Genomic DNA, 22,261 nt, shown 5'->3' with positions numbered 1-22,261 from the left:
GAGCGAGAGAGGGATAAAGAGAGCGAGGAAACGGTGGACCTAGACAGTGTCGATCCTCAACTTGAAGGACACCCTTCCAGCAAACTTGTCTCTTTCACTCCCAATAGGGATGTTGTTTGAGATGATCTTGCACTCAATGTTCACGTCTTCATTGGTGGTGATGTTGAGGAACTTGATGGCCACCAGTGGCTGAGAGTAGTTCACCTGGAACGGCGCGAGAAGAACAGCAGTAAGTGGAGAGCACATCCACCATCCACATTCAAGGCGACGTTGGTTTTGTTGGAGAAATTACAAACTCGCTCGAGGATAACGGCTCGAGATAAATCGTCTCGTTTTGAGGAGGGGCAAGATAATGGAAAGTGCAGTTTCTATCATTTGAATTGTAGAATTAAAATACAAGAAGAGGCAGATGTGGTGGAATAAGGCGGTCTCACCTGAGCTTTCTTGCCGTAGTAAGGGTAGTACATGAGGTTGAAAGTGCCGTTCGGGGGGAAGTACTGCATCTCTCCGATCTTATCATTGTCTTCTCTCTGTTGTGCCCACAACCCAAAGTTACTCAGAATGTGACGGTTGGTGACCGAAAAAAAAAAGTTGTTACAGATACAGATAAATATTCTAAAGATAATATTATGAAGGTGTGAGAATGAGTGAGTGAGGGGTGAGTGAGAGCAGTGTACCTACCACCTTTACGCTTCTAAGGCTAAGACACGTACTAGTATTCCACGACAACTACAACAAGTACGTTGTTGTCCCTCTTACCCATTGATCTTTCCCAACTTTGTACCGCTGATACATTAACAACACCACAGAAGAAGAGAGAAGAGGCGGACACATACAGTGGCTAGGTTATGATGCATGTAAAAAACAGACGGATGAAAATAAAATCGTGAAATGAATACATCTCGACAGAGACCCTGAGGACGAACACGGTGCGGACGAGGATGAATGATCACGGTGGTGGGGTTAAATGCTTCTCACGTTGGTATTCATTTTCCAAAGGTTTACCTTAGCTCCACATTTGACGGACGGCGCCACACCGTCCTTTCCTGGTAGGAGCCCGATCACCTGCAGAGGAGGAACCACCAGCAGGCATTACAGGCCGACCCCTGAATAATGATGCTCTATTAAACTGATCAGAGCTCCATGAATCCATGGACTTCAAAACACAAGACTGGACTGATTAATCTCATGTCGTTGACATCCTTTTATTTTTAGCCTGACCCTTTTTTTTCTTCTTTTTTTTTTACACATGAACCACATGGAATTGGTTCGGTATGAGGGTTACTCCACGTCTCCTAGCAACAGCATCCTCTTCCTAAGCCCCGCCCCCCCCCACCCTCTCTTTCCGTCTTTTTTTTTCTTTTCCCACTCGCTCTCTTACCCGATTGAGCTTGATAATGATGCATGGCGTTCCTTCCTGGTATCCATAGTAACGGTCGATGATTCCAGAACAGTCTTCGAGCAGGGTGCGATTGAACTGACAGGAGCGCTTTGGGTTGTTCTTCACCTCGTCCATGTCGTTCTGGAAGTTGTACTTGTCCGGGTCGCACACGTCATTCTTCTGGGTCTGGACGGAGTTGTTGTAGGCTGCACAGGAACACCGGTGGCCATTTTGTTAGCTATTCCTTCTTCATATATTTTGTTTCATTCTATTGATTTCTATCTATTTTATTTTCTATATATATATTATATATATCACATACAACTATATTTGATTAGTATTTCACAGTCCCCAACCCTGCATTACCGCAAGATTTCAGTGTCAAGAACGATGTGTTTATACTTTATACAGAATGTGTTTATACTGTGCATTTGACCAATGAAACGTAAGCCAGACTCACGTCCAAGGAACTTGTCGAGGGCCTGAGCGTACAGGTCCCAGCTCTCTGTATTCTGGGTGTTGTAGATGATCTCCAAAGCCTCGACCCCTTTTGGCCGGATCATCATGCCTGGGGATAACAGACCAAACGCATCAAACAGAGAGCAGAGGAGGAGGAGGTGGCAGCGGTGGTGGTAGGTTGTTTGAAAAACTGCATCATCTTCTTCTTCTTCTTCTTTCATTCTAGACATGCATCTGTATCTGTATTCATTGTATATGTATTCACTGCAGTCATTGACCAGCATGGTAATATGGAACCTTAGCTCAAGGTTGCCTACAGATAGATATTGGGGATCGAACCCAGAACCTTTCAACTGGGAGTCAAACACAACTACTAAACCGTCCTGGGTCACTTTTAGACTCTTTGAAAGTCCTTTCAAAGAGTGGAGAATCGACTTGGTAGTTTGTTGGTAAGGCAAGTGGAGACTAGTCTACCTGGTGTGGAGAGTCGATCCTGCCAGGTGGGTTTGTGGTCGTCCAAGGTCTGCAGCATCACGTACATGGTGAGCGCAAACATACCGGCCAGGAAGATGTAGAAGACAAGGTAGAAGAGGAGGATGAGACCTGGGAGGAGGAGGAGAAGAACAGGAAACACAGGGACATCGGTTAAACTTGAAGGGTGAAGCACACAAAGTCTGGAGAATAAGGAGCTTTACTGGGATAGGGAGATCCTAGTGTTCTGCAAGGTCTGCTGTTGATTGTTGAGAAACAAATATATTGAGCCGAAAATTAGCGCATTTATCTGAGTAATGATCAACAAAACCAAAATCATGTCATTTCATATTCATGTTATTCTGAATTTGATTGGTATTAAAAGCTGGACAATTTTGATAATTGTGAGCAAATTGTTTGCAAACTTCACCATCTATTTCTTATCAGCTTATGAAGAAAATGAATTAAAAGACATTACTCATGATGTAAATAATACATTGATATATAATTATTCAAAAAGAATGTCTGAAATAATATATGAACCACACATAAAAGACATGATTGGAATTTAAAAATGGGTTTTTTCAAATCAATAATAGATTAATGCAATGGGGAAATAGTACTCATAGTACTTATTATTGGACCAAGCCAGAAGAAAATCCATTTGTAAATAAAGTAACGGACGCGGGTTTGGATTTATGGTCAAAGTGCTTTGGCCGCCTCTCCACCGATCCAACATGGTGGCCAGACGCCAGTCTGTCTTCCTCATGAACCGCGAGCACGCAAGCTAAGCCTTTCACGACTTCAACACATCCCTCCCATTCACCTATACTTTATTTTGCATTTTCATACCATACTAAATTGGAGAGAAGCGAGAACAATGCCCTTCCTGCGGGCCATCACGGTGGACGTAAGCCAACATTGAATAGCCGGCAGTCCAATTTCATGATCAGGTTTCACCGACAATGGCGGTGGGGCCAAGCCGTGGTAGAGAGGGCGACAGACGGAGCCAGAGAAGGGGGCAGGAGCAGCAGGACCGCCCAGAGATTAGGCTAGGGGGTCACAGGATTACTGGCAGGCGTACAACTGTTGCCATGATCCAAGTAGCAGACTTCCTCTTCCTGTTTAATTATGGAGGCGAGATGGACTGCAAAAACCACCAACCGCCCACTTCGAGAATAATCAAATCGAAGTAGATCATAATTACCAATTTAGCAATACCTATATGCTCCTTCCTGTTTCATCTTCCCCGTAATAATATGAAACATAAAACTGCTGAGCATTGCAGTGGCTGGCCAACACCCTCCGCATTCATCATCCGATGGCAGTGCCAGGGTGCAGTGCGGTGTCCCAGGGGCTGGACACTCGGGCCGGCCTCCCGTGTGGAGCTCACACCTCGCCTACACCTGACACCACCAGCGGGCCCCTACAGCACTGGCATGGCCTCCCAGCTTAGCCCGGGTTTACAGGAATCCATTACACCAATGTCACGGGAAGGCCCTCTACCGGATTCCATTACACAACAGAAACAGTTGATGACAGGAGTGTGAACGAGTGTGTGTGCGTACTAGAAAGTGTGCATGTGTGTGTGCGTGAGAGAAGCCTTTCCTTTATGAATTTGTTGCTCGACATGTCACAAAGAATTTCCTATTTCGGAATGGCCCTGGGCTATACTGTGCATTTGACCAATAAAACCTGTTGGCTTTGACTACTGTAATGTGGCTTTACTAGTATAGAGGGCATCGCCTTTGACGGCGGTTGTCTTGCAACGGTACCGGCAGTCCAAACGTCTGATACAGATGCTGCATCGTCTAGCGAGCTGTTTCACCGCACCCTCCTCCCCATCCACACCCATGTGCCCCCCTGCGGTGGATGCAGCTCAGACCTTTTAGCAGAAATAACACTTTGAATCCTCCAAGGGGGTAGTATGCTACAAGAGCCACCAGGGCAAGGCACCATCCAGGGCGGTGGGTGGAGGGAGGAAGGGAGGGAGGGAGGGAGGGAAGGGTGTAGTGAGAAAGGGGGGTGGTTAAGATTGCAGGTAGGATGGCTTCCCCTCCTGAGAGAGATGGGTGTCTGTCCCCCCGGGGTCGGACTGCTGACGGACGTGGAAGCGTCTCTGTTACAGCCTCACTTCAATGGGTGAAGTGGAGGAACAAATGAGCCAGCGACAGAGACACAGACAGGGACAGAGCCAGGGCCAGAGCCAGGGCCAGGCCTGGTCCTCAGTTCTGTACAATGGTGGAAGGTGTCTGTTCCCTTTCACAATTAATTAGGATGACAGGGTTCCAGATTACTTTGTAGAACACAGCTGATCAAAGAGAGGTTTGAACTCCGTAGAGGAGCGGTGCGAGGAGAGAGAGGAGAATAAAGGGCCAGTGAAGAGTGCTAACCACTAGCTGGTCAGCAGGACCTCATGATGCGTTTGCATAACTGTAATAAAGAATCGGTCCTGATTTAAAAACGTATTGGAGTTCATTTCATTTATCTACTACTTGTAGAGCACATACAGTATGTTAATAATTGCGTTTAGCTATTGCAACTGGTGTTGCAAAATGGACGGCCACTGCGGTGCAGTGTCCCCATAATAATAATATAATAAATTATTTCCATACAGCAAATGTTTTCTGCATTCAGTGTAATGCAAAGGCAGCAATTAGCCATTGGACATGGAGAGAGACACCAAGTAACAGCATACCCACTTCAGGCTATAAGTCCGAGGAAACCATGTATAGCAGAGCTACATGTGGTGGCTTAGGACCAAAATAGCCTAATTAACAAGCCTTAGAAGACAGCTTAAAGAGGCCACTAGTCCTCGAAGCACCTGGGATGCATTGAGCTGGATTAGCTGGTGCATTGTGGGAAGATTCCTAAGGTAGGCACAGTCACTGCCCCATCTGCTGCGGGCGGAGGACAGTCGGATAGTGTTCATTCATAATTCATCATCTCTCAAAGAGCGATTTATGAAATCCAAATATCCCGTTCTAAGCATCTTACCGTCAAATACACAAAATGGAAGTGCTCTGGTCTGAGTGGCCCTGCTCTAGAGGAGAGGACCAGAGAAACGGACCAGCCATTTGGAGTGCTGAAACTGACATCCAGGCTTGATACTGTACCTGAATGACAGCCAATGAAGTCATTAGATTAGGATTAGATCCCTCACTGATTTACTCACTTGGGATGGGTGGGGTTGTGGGGTGATGCAACAACCGTTTGGCTCTCGTTTTTCCTGTTAATGCTCCATTGTCATTCGAACAGTGCAATATGCACACCATGACACCATATAAAAGGCAAAAGACGGAGCATTTTCATAAGAACTAAACCTCAAAATGTGTCAACTCATTCGAACACACGAAAGGCCTACAGGTTAACATTTTATTTAATCAAACTTGAGGCAGTCCATGAGGACATGGGTCTCTGTTCAACGATTCAAATCAATGGCTCACTGGAAATAAGGATTATTTCTGATCCATAAAATAGTTTTTTTCTCTGTAATTTCAAAATAAGGGCGCTCCCACTTAGGCGCATTGCGCCGAAACCCGGTTGAATATAAAACACGTCCAGACAAGAGAACGTCAGGCCTCTAGCACACGGGAGATGCCGCATTTGCATTTCAAGACACACCGACCAATCAAAACCCCACATAGGCGCTGTGGCTATCATTTGTAAACGACAAACATCCAGAGATGTTGCATTTCTTGAATGCATGCATGCATCCCTACCCCATAACAAGTGTTTTTAGGGGTTTCAAGTAGTTAGTGGGAGAAAAGGGGTGCAGGGGAACATGTTTGCTGCATTGCTGTATAGTTACCGGTATGGCTGCGAAGACTTACCCCAGCTACTCGCAGTCCTGCCCAGCAACTCCCGGGTCCTCGGGTTCCACATAAACTCCTTCCATGTGCCCTTCTCTGCATCCTTTGCCATCTTGTCTGATGGGGTTTTGGTTTATATTCTCAACGAGGAAAGCTGTGTTCTTGTAATAAAAAGAATGACCAGCTAGATAACAGAGAGCGTTTCAAATGTTGGACAGCAGAAACGCAAAAGGAATCTGGAGTTGCAAATGAATGCGTATGGAAGTTAAACAAAATCAAATTCTGCCTCCGCTTCTTCTACAGTAACCTCTCTAAAAACATAAAATGGATGCAAATGGTGAGAGGTGGTGATACTACTACACTCAGAATATATCTAGTATCTGCCCTCCCCCCTGCTCTTGTCTGCATGCCGCAGAGTTTTGATGAGTGGTGCAGAAATGTAGTGATACTGCGGTAAAGGTCTCAATGCGCCTCTCTCTCCTCTATCAGATCCTCAACTCCACCCCTCCCTCCCTCCCGAGCGCTTACCCGCTCCTCCTCCTCCTCATCACCGGACCCCGCCCACCTCCCCAGCAAAGCTGCTCTCTCATCCTCCCTGCGCACGAGAGGTGAGCAGCCAACCAAATTGTGCAGCGACCAATCCACTGCAATGCACGCTCTCTCCTAACAGGCGGAGGGAGCGGAGGGGGCAGCGCTGGCGAATCACCGCCGCCGGCCTCAAGTCACCGCTCTCTTGTGCCTCCGCCTTAACGTCTTACGCTGCGCTATTTATAACAGCCTGCACAATTGTTTTTGTATCTTACATTTGTTATAATTTGTTCTTTTTAGCATTAATTTGCTCTTTTTGTTTGCATTTTTGTTTCCTCATTCTACATTTGAAGTTGGTAGTTTGTAGCAGGCCTTATTATTGGCAGATGTGTTGGTTTCCAAGTTCGTTCACAGGCCTATCGATATGACTATCAATAGGACTGTGAACAGCCTCTACAATTATTTTTGTTTCTTTATCTAACATTTTAAGTTGGTTTGTAGGCCTACTGTTATTATTGGCAATATGCATGCGTTACTCAGTTCGTTCACAGGCCTATCGACGTTTTTGGTGGGGAGGTAGCGCTACAACTGGTGCATAGTTGCACTAATAATGGGCCTAATGTAGGACAGGTGGATGCAAACGGTCCTGTCAGACATTGTACAGCTTCGAGAATACAGCGAGTCGTTCCGCTCAACCGTAACCCAATACGTATCTGAGTGTTATAGATTGCAATAGTGGTTTGGTCCTCCTCTACGTGGGAGTGCCGTCTGGTTTTGAAGTGATAGACCGCTGTTCCCATGGTAATGGACCGATGGGTATCACAGTACAACGGCGACGCAGCGCCCCCCGCTGGCGGACTAGGGGATTGCAACACGTGTTTATGCTGCTGCTGCTTCAACGGGCACACAATGTCCTCAGGACTAGGGTGGGGGTATTTTAATAGATAGATAACCTACTTAGATGGATAACATACTTATAGATAACCAAATGCATAGATAACCTACTTGTGAGTGACTACGTATTGCGTCAACCATGAGTCAAAAGGAAAACATCACTACGTGTAAGAATTTGTTGTATATGTTAATTATATAAAGTTCATTATATAAAATTTATTTAATGACAATATCAATGCAAATATAGCACTACAGTGATTTCCAAGGTACACCGTATCTTACCATATCAATATATTATATGGCACTCATATATGGCCACTGTTTTAGTAGACACACAAAACCAACAGCTTTTGTAAACTATTATGGGAATTATGCCTAGACTTCAATATTGATAATTTGACGGGGGGGGGGGGGGGGGGGGGGGGGGGACACAAGGTGAGTACTTGGTATCAGAAATAAAAAATAGGCCCATTGGATAATGATCATTGGAATATTCTCTTTGTAAGGAAACTCTGCATGCATTGCACTTGACCACTTTCTTCACCTTGCACATTTCTCGCTTGGAAATGCACACTCATTCATCAACAGCTGTATAAAAGAAAAAGAGGCAGAGCAGTTCAATTAAATTCACCCCCAAACATTTAGATACGTATTTTCTTCACTGGGTGTAACTGTACATTTTGGTGCTAACTGATATCTAAATAACGACATCCAAGAAACATTCAGGTCCCTTAATACGTGTACATACTTGTACAAAGTACTCCACTCTTTAAGTTCAAAACTTAAACTTGGCGCTTCGAGATTGAACTGAACAAAGAAAAAGAAAAAATGTGAAGGATAACCACAATACAAACATTGTTACTGGGTGGTAACGGCATGAAGTCCAGTGAACAATACTAGTTCAAGGTAGCAGCAAAGTATTAAAAAAGGTCGAGACGATGGGCGTTCTGAAATCTGTACACAAAAATGAAAAAATGAATGTAGAAAAAGTCAAGAGATAACCTTTTTACTGCTTAAAGGGAGTCTTGCATAAATTTGATTATTACACTGTTGGACTCGCTCGCCTCATTCAATGGGCGCTCTCTCTCACTATTTATTATAACTATATGCATGGACTGGCAGCAGCAGCAGCAGATAAAATCGTACGTATAATTATCATCATCTTTTAGAAAACAAAAAGTCTATACAGTATATGCTACATAATATGTACTCGTTACAAGTATGAAAATGGAAATAATTAGATACTTGCTACATTTTCAATACAGCTGTACATCTCTATTTACAGTACATTATAGTTGTAGCGCGACGACCCCACGCCGCGCACCGTGTTCATTGTGCAGATTGCTCCAGCATTCTGTTTGAGGTGACACATGTTCACAGTCCTACCAGGGGCACCGTGCTCTACAGTCTGTGTGGATGGATGGTCAGTGCTTGCTGTCGTCGCCGTTTGTTTTTCTCTTTATAGGTCGGTGGAACAATCACGAATGTGCAACAGTGGTTGAGCGTCATAGTAACCAAACGTTTCTACATTGGACGTGCTGCACTGTATGTGCCGTCGGTCAACTGACAACTTTCAATTATTATTATTTTTTTAGTATTCATTTTTTTCTCCATGATACCCTCAGGGATTACATGTTGTTCTTTGACACAACCACATCATATCATGATCATACTCAAAAGCTCATGGATGTAAAACTCTGACATGATCAACTATACACATGTTTTTTTCTCTCCCCTTCCACCCCACCCTTACTGTATGTGTATGTGACATGCAGAGACTCACACAGTAAATATGACTCGTTCAAGTCTCAAGATATGTTAGGCTAGTGGATCTCAGTTATAATTATATCGCCCCCACAGAGGGAGCATATTGCTATAAAATTGCAGAGATGTTGAGAAAGTAACTGTATTTACATTACAAATATGCTTTTTACTCCTTCTCCTCCACGATAACCTGCATCCACAATGACAATCTACCAACACACCGTGTATATGCAATCACGACTCCACGACACACTGCGATATCCTACAGAGGAATTCGGCCTTTCCGATGGTATTGTGCATTTGTTTTTTGTTTTTGTGGGGTTTTGTTTACAGTTGTCATACAAATGTTAAGTGCACAATGTATTGTTGTCTGTCCGTCAGTGTTTCCCACCGCTGGTACAGGAGCGGGAGAGAATCTCACGGTTCCTTCGTGCCTGGCGCAGTCAGGAGCAATATTTGGCAACATCAATGTTGAGAGAACTTCAAGCCACTAGTCGATAGGCCACTATATACCTCCTACTCGTTATGTGGTGATAAATATTGAAAACATTGGCAAATAGAACACACCAAGACCGAACACAGCAAATACAAACCGAGTGGCTAAGAAATTTGATTTAATCTGATTGTTAATTTTTCCCCTCACGTCTTTTCTATAAGAAACTTGACCTTAATCTCTGGCGTTTTACCTGACACCTTTCAAAGCCCCTGTTGCTTTTTTTTAATCTTAAGGTTGCACCCTACGCCCCGACAGCATCGACATAAGTGCAAGAGAAAACGTCCTCTTTCCTCACCCCCCCCCCCATGTCCTCTTCTTCTGTGGTGGCTGCACTGTCGCAAACCGTCTCCTAACTCAAAAGGTCCACCCTCCCCGCCGCTGCGACGCAGAGCCCTCAGATGGCCGTATCCCACACCACGGCCTGGGGCCTCTGGCAAGGGGGTGTGCCAGTCTTGCGGGGCTCAGGTGTCCGTCTCCAGCTGGGCAGGATGGGCATGCTGTCCTGCTTGCACAGGCTCTTGTCCGGCCGGCGGTGGGCCTTGATCTCCTTGCACAGGCAGCGCTTGCGTTCGATCACCTCAAGCAGCTTGCCGTCGCGCTGCGTCTGCGCCGACGACCCCGCCCCGCCACCGCCGGACGGAGGCTGCCCCTGCGCCAGCTGGGCCAGATGTTGGAACTGCAGCTGGAGGTGGTGCTGCTGCTGGAGCTGCTGGAGCTGCTGCTGCAGCTGCAGCTGCTGCTGGTGGAGCTGAAACTGCTGCTGCTGCCGGGACGGGGCGGGGCTGCCGGGGGCCCGGGGCTGGGCCAGACCGTGCACCTGGGGAGGGGCAGACGGGCAGGGGGAGGGAGGAGGGGAGGGGTGGGGCAAAAGGGAGGAGGAGGGGGGGAGTGGGTCAGGCTAGGTGAAGACGTAGGCATTTACAGAAATCTTGCGTGTGAATGCTTTTTTCTCTCGGTGGCCGCCTTCCGAGGAGTCTGCATGAACACTGCATTGCTGCATCGGCGAGGCGGAGGACCTCACTGAACCCACCCTATAGCCCGGCACTAAGCGCTGCGCTGGCGGGAGGTGCAGTGGCTGAGCACCGCCACCGGGCCGCAGTGCTGCATCATCTCCTGCACTTTGTTTTTTTTCTCCTCTCTCTCTCTTCTTTTTTTTTTGCCTGCTGTCCGGGGTGGCTCGGTTCAGCTGCGATGCACGCGCAGCCTCTCTGCAGCAGCGCGGACTGCGTCAGCATTTGTAATGCAGCCAAGCATCTCATTAAGAATTGGACTGCAGCTCCCCCGCTCCCACAACACCCCAAACACAGAGTGTATACTCTTTAGACACGCTCCCACAACACCCCAAACACAGAGTGTATACTCTTTAGACACGCTCCCACAACACCCCAAACACAGAGTGTATACTCTTTAGACACGCTCCCACCAACACCCCAAACACAGAGTGTATACTCTTTAGACACGCTCCCACAACACCCCAAACACAGAGTGTATACTCTTTAGACATGCTTCCTAATCACCCCAAACACAGAGTGTATACTCTTTAAACACGCTCCCTAAACACCCCAAACACAGAGTGTATACTCTTTAAACATGCTCCCAAACACACACGCCCCAAAAGACACACACAGTATACTCTTGATACACACACAGCAAAACACACACACACACACACACACACAGTGAATTCTCTTCAAACACATCTTCAAAAACACCCCAAACACAGAGTGCACTCCTCAAACAGACTCACTGCCTCTCTGTCTCTCTCTCTCTCTCTCTCCCCCCACCCCTCTCTTTCTCTCCCCCGACCCCTTCTCTCTCTATCCCTCTCTCTCTCTCTCTCTCTCTCTCTCTCTCTCTCTCTCTCTCTGCCTACGTCACCCCTTACATCTCTTCTCCTCTCACTCTTCAATGGCTGGCAACAACAACCCTATTCTGCTCACTAGACATATCTAGCAGCTAAAAATAGCCCGCACAGGAGCGCCGTCTCCAGCCAGAGCGGGAATATGAATATTTGAGACAGAAGTAACACCGGAAGCAAGAGCAGAGAGACACAGCGACACGCTACAGCATCGCTATGGCATCGCTACGCTACGCTACGGCATCGCTACGCTACGGCATCGCTACTCTACGGCATCGCTACTCTACGCTACGGCATTGCTACGCTACGCTACGGCATCGCTACTCTACGGCATCGCTACTCTACGCTACGGCATTGCTACGCTACGCTACGGCATCGCTACTCTACGCTACGGCATTGCTACGCTACGCTACGGCATCGCTACTCTACGGCATCGCTACTCTACGGCATCAGTTGTGTTTGCTTGTGTTGCTTGCTCGTTCTGTAAGAAAAACTAGCAACATAAACACAAAATACAGCATCAATATAAATGTTCTTAATATAGATACAGTACGCAACAGACGGTAACTAGGACAAGGTATTCACAACACGCAGCGCCGACTCCAAAGGCCAACCGACGTCAGGCCAACCGACGTCAGGCCAACCGACGTCAGGCCAACCGACGTCAGGCCGCGGCGTCAGGCTGCCCCTTTCCCGCCACTCGCAGGGCGCGTCCCCAAAGCCGTTTGGAGTGAGTGTGCGTCGCGGTTGAGTTTAGGACGTGTTTGTGTTGTTTTGCGGCCCGCCGCAGTGGTGCCCAGTGGTGCCTAGCGCTTAGCTGATCACGTATTGAGATGGACTCTGTGACGTCATTTGTTGCCCTTCACAAGGGCATATATATGTACCTGTAAAGGTTCAAGGCCCTGGACTCTTCGTGAGCGGACTGAAGATGTTGAAGATGGAGATAGATTGAAGACGCTTGCTCTTCAATCTACATATTTCAACGCATTGGAATATGTCGATTTTTGAATAACCTGGCTGGTGCTAAATTTATAAAATAATCCAAGTAATGTTTAGATCCGGGCACATCCATGGTGCATGTGTAGCGAATGTTCTGTCATTTCACTCGCACAAATGAGTTGATCCTCTGCAGAAAACCTTTGTACCGAAACAGGATACCTGGTGTCACCCCGCCCTTTCCAGCCCAGGCTCTGTGTCTCTCTCCCCGACACATTCTGCCACAACATGGTAAGACTGCTGGGTTCAGATGCTAGGTGGTGTGGCTCACCTGATTCAGGGCTTCTCGCGCCGGCAGGCTGCTCTGTCGCTGGACGTCCCCCCCGATGGACTGTCTCACCCCCGAGGACGAGGAGGAGCGACCCAGGCGCCCCACTTCTGGGTGAACCCAACAGGAAGAAACAACAGAGAACAGGGGAATCAACACAGTGTAAACCCTATGAGAGACAGATAGGACGGAAAACACATGCAGCACTGTGAATGGGAATGGTAAGAGGCATGTGATCAAACATGTCTGCTTAAAAGAGCAGTGAGAGAGAGAGAGAGAGAGAGAGAGAGAGAGAGAGAGAGAGAGAGAGAGAGAGAGAGAGAGAGAGATTAAAGACAGAGACAGACAGACAGACAGACATAAAGAGAGAGACAGAGAGAGAGACAAAGAGACAGAGAGAGAGAGAGAGAGAGAGAGAGAGAGAGAGAGAGAGAGAGAGAAAGAGAGACAGATATTAGAGACAGAGAGAGAGACAGAGAGAGTGAGAGAGAGTAAGAGATAGAAAGAGAGAGAGAGAGAGAAAATTATGCATTGCTATATTATTGATATTGACTGCACGTTTATTGTATTGATTTAAGACCACGTTTCGGCATGAAAGCGAGAACTCTTGAGTGAGTGCTGTAAACAGCGGCTTGTGTTGCATTGTTTTGTTAAATTGCCAAAATGAAGATGAATCCTATTTCTTACAGCGACTGGACGGGTTCCGTAAGGCCACAGATTGTAAGACCTGCTCATTAGTTCATGCTTCTTGTGTCAAACAGTTAGTTCAGTATTTCAGACGTTTGTGAACCCATTTGTTAACTTATTATTTTCCCTCTTTTGGCTCGGGCATAAAAATAGCAACAATCTGGGTAATTGGTTAACAATTACACTCATGAGGATAGAGTGTTTGTTTGTTTTGTATCACTGCTGATTAAGACAGGCTAGTCACCATTAGTGTTTTTAAACAGCACGCCTTCCTGCAATATCGTTCTGACAAAAACACTTTAACACAGTTAAAGTGTCCATTGACTGTATGTCATATATATATTTTATATATATATATATACTTGTATAAACACATATTTAAATTATTCGGAAGAGGTCGTAGATTTCCTAAGAAAAAGAAAACATGTTTTTCTTGCTTTCTTCTAAAGGTGAAAGTATACTACTCCGTATCCGTAATCCATAATCCGACTCCGTAACTACGGGGACCCCTGGAGCATTCGCAGTTATACGCAATGCAATTCACCGCCTGATCGATCTTATATGCTGACTACTAACCATGTAAATAGTGTTGAAAATAAACAAAGCTTTTCAAATCTTATTTGGTGTTTAGTCCTTAATGTGCAAAGTAAACAATGTACAAAGTAAATAAGGTGCAAAGTCAAACCGGGGAAAGTGATTCCGGAAAGGATTTTGTTAGAGGACCAATCACAGCCCTTGCCGTCTCTGTTCGTCTCCGTTGCCTCGACGGATAGTTAAAAAATATTGGACGCGCACGTAGAGCGCCGTAGAGAGGGTCTCCGACAGGCTCTCCGTCGACGGAGAGGGCTCTCTGTAGCTACGTACAGCACTTTACAGAGTAGTATAAATCCACCTTTAGTAAAACAAACAATAACAGCCAAGGCCAGTTTCACCCTCTATCAAATGTGAGCTTTGTACATGAGTGAGTGAGTGAGAGAAACAGATATTAAAGACAGAGAGACAGACAGAGAGAGAGAGAGAGAGAGAGAGAGAGAGAGAGATAGCGAGAGAGAGAGTGAGAGACAGATTAAGGACAGAGAGAGAAAGAGAGCGAAAGAGAGTGAGTGACAGAGAGAGCACAAGAGAGAGAGAGCTAGAGAGAGATTGGTAGACAGATTAAAGAGAGAGAGAGAGTGAGAGAGAGAGAGAGAGAGAGAGAGAGAGAGAGAGGGACAGAGAGCAGAGAGAGACACAGAGAAAGACAGAAAGAAAGAGAGACAGCGTGCGTGCGTGTGTTTGATATTTTCCCTCTCCCCCAGCGCCGCCCTTACCTCCGTTGCGGCAGGCGGGGAACGTCTGACAGGGCAGCGGGTGTCCGGAGCGGGGCAGCAGTGCCCTGAAGCCCTGGCTGCTCTCCATGCCCCCCAGGGGGTCCCCGTACCCCAGGCTACGGGCGCCCGAGCTGCTGAAGTGAGCGTGGTTGCCCGACGAGTGACCCCGCCGCGACCCCGGCTCCTCCTTGTCCGTCCTCAGCAGGGCGTCGGCACTGCCGTTCCACGCTCGCCCGTCCTCCTCTGAGAGAGAGAGAGAGACATAGAGAGAGGGATAGACAGAAAGAGTTACTTGAGAGGACTTCAGCTAAAGCCCTGCACCACAGTTTTGTTTAACCCTAACTACGACACGGGCATGTTGTCAATATGGATGACCTCGTCGAGAATATATCTTAAAGTTTTCCTGTTAAACATCAAACTACACAAATAATTATTCACTTGATCGATTGGATTTTGTGCAGTTTCTGTAACGCTGGGAAACTATTGGGGATGAACAACGGCAGAGAACCATGAGTCATCACATCCATCTGCAGTTGAACTCAGAGAGAACTCTGCAATCCCAACACTTTCACACACCGTGCAGAAAATAAAAGCAAACCCAAAACAATCAATACTTTTCATTAATCACGCGGCAGTCACGGCAGACATCAACTCTAAAGCACCAGAGAGAGAGAGAGAAAGAGAAAAGGTGTGGCGTACTCTCTGCGTCTCTGCTGCTGTGGCTGAACGACAGTTTCCTCTGAACCGGCCAATAGTATCCCTCGTCCCCGAATGCCAGCCCGGTGCCGCTGTCCCAGGGCATGAAGCCCGCCTTCGCCGGGAGGGACCCCGACCCTCCGCTCCCCTTCGACGACCCTTCTCCTCCGCCGGACCCCCCGGAGCCCGGCTGCAGCGGAGGCATGCTGGAGGGGCCCCGCAGGCTCTCGTAGGCCGGGGGTCTCCTGAAGCCCACCGAGGGGTACGTCCACAGGAGGGGGCTGTCCGAGGAGGGGGGCTTGTAGGCGGGCAGGCCGTGGGAGGTGTGGGAGCGGAGGTGGGGCCGTGAGTGTGGACGCAGCGGCGTGGGCGTGGAGCCGCTGCCGCTGCCTTGAGATGTGATGCTGCTGCTCGAGGGAGTGCCTTCCCCCAGCAAGTGTGTGCCTCCTCTCTCGTCCCTGTCTCTGTCTCTGTCTCTGTCTCTGTCCCTGTCTCTGTCTCTGTCTCTGTCTCGGACCCTATCTCCGTCTCTGTCTCTGTCTCGGACCCTATCTCCGTCTCTGTCTCTGTCCCGATCTCTATCTCTGTCTCTGTCTCTTTCCCTCTCCCGGTCCCTGTCTCTGTCTCTGTCCCTGTCTCGATCCTTGTCTTTATCTCTTTCCCTCTCGCGCTCTCTGTCTCTTTCTCTTCCCCTGTCCCTATCTCTATCTCGATCTCGGTCTCTGTCTCTGACCCTATCTCCGTCTCTGTCTCTATCCCTGTCTCTGTCTCTGTCTCTGTCTCTGTCCCTGTCTCGCTCCCTCTCCCCTTTGTCCGACTTGAGGAGGAAGCTGACCGACTTGCCCTCCTTGCCCGAGCCCTGGATCCCCATCTGGGTCTGCGTGGACACCTGGCTGGAGCCCTGGGAGCTGCTCTTCACCATGGCCGGCGAGTCCCCCCGCTCAGGCTTGCGGTAGTGGTGGTAGTGCGAGGGCCGGTGGTGGGGGTGGTGGTGGTGGTGGTGATGGGAGAAGGGCGAGGTGGACTTGGACGAGGGCGGCAGCGGCGTGGAGTGGCTCCTGGCCCTCAGGCCCGGCGCGGGGCCCAGCTGGGCGTCCCCCCCGCGGCCGTGCTTGTCCTGCTGGGAGGAGCCGCCCCCCGACGACTCTTTGGAGCCCGACGCGGCGAGGCTGGCGGAGGCGCCGGCCGACATGGAGGAGGAGGAGGAGGAGGCCTGGGTGGAGGTGCCCAGGGACTGGGTGCCCTGCTTGGCCGAGGCGGACGCCTTCTGCTGCACCCCGACCCCGCTGGAGGCGGCCGCCGGCTGGGGGAAGGCGAGCAGCGGCGGGCGGTGCTGCAGGAGGTTGGGGAAGGGGGCGGGGATCTTGGTGCTGCTGCACTCCGTCTCTGACTTGCTCCCGGGCAGCAGGTAGGGGGTGGGCGCCCGGGGGGTGTGGGGGCTGGAGGAGAGCACCTGCGGCACGGGGGTGGAGGACGCCGAGGAGGGCAGCGGCGAGGAGTGCGACACGGACACGGCCGCCTTGCCCTTGGAGCAGGAGGGCGAGGCGGAGGTGGCGCGCGGCACCGGGGAGGCGCCGCTGGAGGAGGCCGCCGCAGCCGCCGCCGCCGCCGCCGCCGCCGCCGCCGCTGCGCGGTAGTGCTTGGAGCCCTTCAGCTTGTCGTGCTTGGTGGGCGGGCGTCGCTGGCCCGCCCCCGCCGCCGTACCGCCGCCGCCGCCGCCACCGCCGCCGCCGCCGCGGTCCTCCTGCAGCAGATACTTCATCTCCTCGTAGATGGCCTCGCTCTGGTCCGAGTCCGAGTCGGGCGTGGTGGCGGCCGGGGCCACGGGGTGCGGCGTGGCCGTCTGGCTCTCCCGCGTGAACACCTTGCCCACCATCTCGATGTAGACGGGCTCGTCCTCGCTGTCCCCCCCGCCCCGCTGGCCGTCCGCCCCCTGGTAGGAGGAGCCGGCGGCCGAGGGCGCGCGGGGGGGCGGGGTTTCGAAGGTCAGCTGGGTGCTGGGGCTCCGCTTGGGCTTCAGCGGGGGTACCTTCTTCCCGCCCAGCTCCCCCGAGTCCGACTTCTTCATGCCTGCGAGGGGAGAGAGGAGGGGACAAAGCAGGTTCAAAGGTCTGATGATCGCGAGTGCCAAACCCCGCACGCAAAAAAAAACAACAACACACGGCGCGGCGATTCCCCTCACCGTTCTTCTTCTCCGAGTGCTTGCCCTGCGTGTGGCCCCCCGGCGGCGGCGGCGGCGGGGCGTTGGGGGGCCCCCGGGGGTCCGAGGCGCCGCAGGAGGAGGAGGAGGCGGAGCCCGAGGCGCTGAGCCGCGTGCTGGGGTGGCGCTTGGGCTTGACGGGCGGGCAGCGGGCGCCGTGCTGCGACTGCGTGTCCGAGTAGTCCTCGCTCTCCAGGCCCGGGTCGCCGGCGCCCACCGCGTGGCACGACTGCGAGCGCGGCGCCATGGCCGACGCGCAGGAGTGGGGCGAGAGGTCCTGCGACGCCGGCATGGTCATGAACCCCATGCGGAAGTGGCGGCGGAAGGAGGCCAGGTCGCGACCTTTGCCCACCGTGGCAGAGGGGTCACTCTGCGCAGCGCTGCAGAGCAGAGGAACAAAGATAGTGTGTGTTATTAAGGCGAAGCATTTTTATGCATTTCTTTTGCATTTTTATGCTTTATGGTAGAGTGAGATATACAGGAAGGTATAGGAGAGAGAGGGGAGGACGTGCAGCAAAGGACCACGGGCAGGAATCGAACCTGGGTCGCTGCGATCAGGACTGGGCCTTGATGGTACGAGCTCTACCCGGTGAGCCACCAGGGCACCCCCCTGGTGAGGCGCCCCCCCCCCCCTTTCATTGACTTCACATGCACATCGTTACCAGCTCTAGCAGCAGCTTGTATTCATACACCGCAAAATCCATTCCTCTAGTGACCACATCTCTCTTTTCATCGGAACCCTATACACAAGCGCACGCACACACATGCACACAGACACAGACACACACACACACACATACACACAGACACACACATACACAAACTCACACACATACACAAAGATGAGAGATTGCATTGGTGGTGCAGGGATGCGGTTGCCGTGGGAGATGGGAAGGAGCCACGTGGTGGAGCCGCCATGTAGCATCTGGTCTGTAGGGCTCCACTCCTTCAGCGCTCCCATCCTCCTCCCTCTTCTCTCATCCCCCCATCTGCTCCCCACTCACTCACGTTCCAGTCGGAGACCCACTCTCACATCTAGACCTCCCATAAGAAGTGGATTTCTCTGGGCTTTTTAGTGCATAGTACCAGGGGACCCCACCCCTCCACACACACACAAACACACACACACACACACACACACACACACACACACACACACACACACACACACACACACACACACACACACACACACGCGCACACGCACACACACAATAATTGTTGTTCATTTGAATCACTGTCATAAAGCAGAGCTATTGTGACCTGAATTGATGCAACCGTACAGAAAGTTGGATTAAGAAAAGATGAATGACCAATTCTGAAGCAATTATTTTGCTCTCCAGCTAGGTATTATATTCTGTGTATCCACACATATACAACCTTTCATTTTATGTCAAAGATTTCTGTATGAGTCATCCCTTATTTTTCTGGACAAACATTTTGAACCAAATAACAGGCGACCACAGATTACCACTATTAAATGGAGCATCCCTTTAACTAGTGGAGTGCTTCAAGTTCTCCAAACACATTCAGAGAGCAACAGAAACAACTCATTTGGCGGCTGGCGGCACGGCGCAGTAACGACTGGTTAATGAAGCCCGTATGGTGACACCGGAGCCCTCTCCCATCGCCTCAGAGAGAGATGGATTAGTGGTCATGACGGAGGGGGTGTCTTCCAACATGAAGCCACACACAGCACTGACCACACAGCACACACACACCAACACACACACCAACCACCCACACAGTGACCACAAACAACAAACAAACATACGGCAACCACACATACCAACACGCTAACCACACACAACAAACAAACACACCGCAACCACACATACTAACACACACACACTCATCACACACACACACACACACACACACAAACACTAACCACACAGACACTGACCAAACACAACAAACAAACACAATGCAACCACATACTTACCACACACACACACACGCAAACACACACACACACACACACACACACACACACACACACACACGCACACACACACACACACACACACACCCTGAGTAGATAAGCAATTGGCTTGCAAGCCTAGAACTATTTTTACATTGACACGGGATGACACTACTTTGATATAAGTAGACAAGAGAGACACGACAGACTGAAGAGGATCAAAAACAAGATATACAACAACAACAAAAACAACAACCTCCCTGAAGTAAGAAACAGAAATGTGAAGAGGATTTTGTCTTGGATTCACGGAGCTGCCGCGCACGTTAACCGAGCCTCTACGCTTACTGGCATGCGAGGCTGGTAGAAGACGCTGCCGTGGGCATGCGGATGCTAGTGTACGAGTGTACCACAGGCCATGTGCATCAGTCAGCGCTCGCTGTACGCCCTCCCGACAGGCGGAGGAGCCGCGTGGCTCTAGACAATAGCAGCTTTGAGTGGTTTACCATGCAGGGAAGCATGAGACGGAGGACTCTCTGGGCCTGCTGTACAGAGCACAGCTCAATCTGTCCTCTTCCTCGGCACATCGGGTCCTGGGAGGCAGTGGAGAGGACAGGGTGTGGTTGTGTGGTTGGATGCTGAGTTTCGTTGTCAATGTTTTCTCTTTGAGTGTATCTATGATTGTATGCCTGGGTGTTTTTTCCTTTTCTGTGTGTGTGTGTGTGTGTGTGTGTGTGTGTGTGTGTGTGTGTGTGTGTGTGTGTGTGTGTGTGTGTGTGTGTGTGCGTGCGTGCGTGCGTGCGTGCGTGCGTGCGTGCATGCCTGCGTGTACGTGTGTGTGTGTGTGTGTGTCTGTGCATCTGCAAGTACATGTGCGTATGTGAACACCTGTGCATGTGTGTGTTGGTATGCGTGCGTGCATGCGTGCGTGCGTGCGTGCAAGTAGCTTCTCATATCACCAAACATTGTCTATATTTATCTTATTCCTTAACCTTTCCTCACCCGCCTGGTGTAATTATTCATCTATCTCTCATCTCCCTCTCAGAGCCTCCCGGAACAGACCCACTCCAGCAGCGCAAATACAGACAGTCTGAGGTGTGCTCACACTCCTCCTATCAACAGCCATGATCAAAGAGCCAGCCAGTTACCCCTTACGGACCGACTGCACCCATCAACAACACCATATGTGTGCATCTGTTACCATCGCTGCTATGTCTGTGTGTGTTAGGATTAACGTCAAAGTATAAACAGACTGGTCATTTCGTCATTTTTGAAGTTAATTCCCAGAAAATTCCACCCCGCATTCAGCGTTTCTTAACTTTTCCTCCCGGCTTACGTGTCCTTGACAGCCCTGCAAACAGAATCCTCTGCAGCCGCTTACAAACAGAAAAAAAGGGAGGGAGAGAAACGTGTGCGAGTGATTGGAGCATGGCCCTGTCAATCAAACATGAACCAATGCGGATATTATACCTTTCATACCCAACCATTAAGCCGCCTCTAAAATGTCAACTCTATAGCATGTGGCACCCGCTGGAACGTGTGATGGTATAGACTTAGTTGAATAAATAGGGATTGGATATTACTCTAGACATTTAATATTTAATAGAGAACTGTAATTACGAACTCTGGCTTAAGCCTCATAAGATTACGGCACAGTGAATCACTTGTGCAAGCAGGCCTTTTCCCCCCACGTTTATGGAACACACACAAGGTGAAGATTAATTTCTGAAAATACCATATATCTATACCAATCTCTCCATAGGCTAGCACACAGTAATCTCCAACATGCTCCCACATACAGTGTACCCCGGGGAAATCGGGATGTTGCTGAATTCATTAAAGTCTCATGCATATTGTATATCATAAAACACAATCCTACCCTATCCTGCAGTGGAGAAATAGCCACTTTTCAGATGTATCTGCAATGCCAGGATGATTATTCACCCTTTTCTTATACAGAGATTTGATTACTGTAATACACAGCGCTGTGCGGCTGCTAATGGCTCCATCCCTAACGCTGTTATCCCCATGAAGGACCTGTAGGGAACACTCTCTCTGACCGTGGTGGTGCTGGTGGTGGGAGGGGGAGAATAATCGCTTTTACTTTGAAAAAACTCTTGGATTCAATCCTGCTTAAGCACCCCAATGAGAATCTCCATCAGTGATGTATACTTATGGTCCTTCTTCTTCAATTCCCAATACCTAATTCACCTTTCTGTATCACCGTCAGTGGGCCCCACGACACCTCGTATCGGCCCCAGCACCAGTTGCCGTATAGTATAAGAAACACCAGCGTCGAAGAGTGTACAGTGTACAGTGTACACTGGAGGCTGAAGACTGTAGACTGCATACTGTAGAATGTAAACTGTAGACTGTAGAATGTTAACTGTAGAATGTAAACTGTAAACTGTAGACTGTAGACTAAACTGTATACTGTAAACTGTAGAATGTAAACTGTAAACTGTAGACTGCAGAATGTAAACTGTAGAATGTAAACTGTAAACTGTAGACTATAGACTA

At 49.4% G+C, this 22,261-nt stretch overlaps 2 protein-coding genes across 3 annotated transcripts in view; both read right to left on the bottom strand.

Moving 5' to 3' along the window:
- Nucleotides 1-39: 39 nt before the first annotated feature.
- Nucleotides 40-6,235, bottom strand: atp1b2b (ATPase Na+/K+ transporting subunit beta 2b; the record flags this gene model as incomplete). Of its 2 annotated transcripts, XM_084473972.1 has the most annotated exons (8): nt 40-204; nt 435-530; nt 760-786; nt 1,006-1,065; nt 1,382-1,587; nt 1,842-1,949; nt 2,315-2,443; nt 6,145-6,235. In XM_084473972.1, the coding sequence occupies 8 exons, from the start codon at nt 6,233-6,235 to the stop codon at nt 40-42; spliced, it is 882 nt and encodes a 293-aa protein (XP_084330098.1). The 2 variants fall into 2 exon arrangements, with proteins under 2 accessions (XP_084330098.1, XP_084330099.1); XM_084473973.1 differs by lacking the exon at nt 760-786.
- Nucleotides 6,236-10,199: 3,964 nt separating this feature from the next.
- Nucleotides 10,200-22,261, bottom strand: part of nyap1 (neuronal tyrosine phosphorylated phosphoinositide-3-kinase adaptor 1) — a gene marked incomplete at its 3' end in the record, with an annotated part of 28,606 nt that continues 16,544 nt past the window's right edge. The window contains exons 3-8 of the mRNA XM_084473688.1: nt 17,803-18,200; nt 17,343-17,690; nt 15,624-17,312; nt 14,925-15,167; nt 12,931-13,037; nt 10,200-10,622 (exon numbers count right to left, since the gene is read on the bottom strand). Coding sequence (XP_084329814.1) covers nt 10,200-10,622; nt 12,931-13,037; nt 14,925-15,167; nt 15,624-17,312; nt 17,343-17,690; nt 17,803-18,200 — 3,208 coding nt within the window. The remainder of the gene's footprint in view (nt 10,623-12,930; nt 13,038-14,924; nt 15,168-15,623; nt 17,313-17,342; nt 17,691-17,802; nt 18,201-22,261) is intronic.

This window comes from Micromesistius poutassou (genome assembly GCF_964030765.1).
Source record: "Micromesistius poutassou genome assembly, chromosome: 10".
NCBI lineage: Eukaryota > Metazoa > Chordata > Actinopteri > Gadiformes > Gadidae > Micromesistius > Micromesistius poutassou.
Note: the sequence above shows the minus strand (reverse complement) of the source record. Positions and strands in the feature narration are given on the sequence as shown.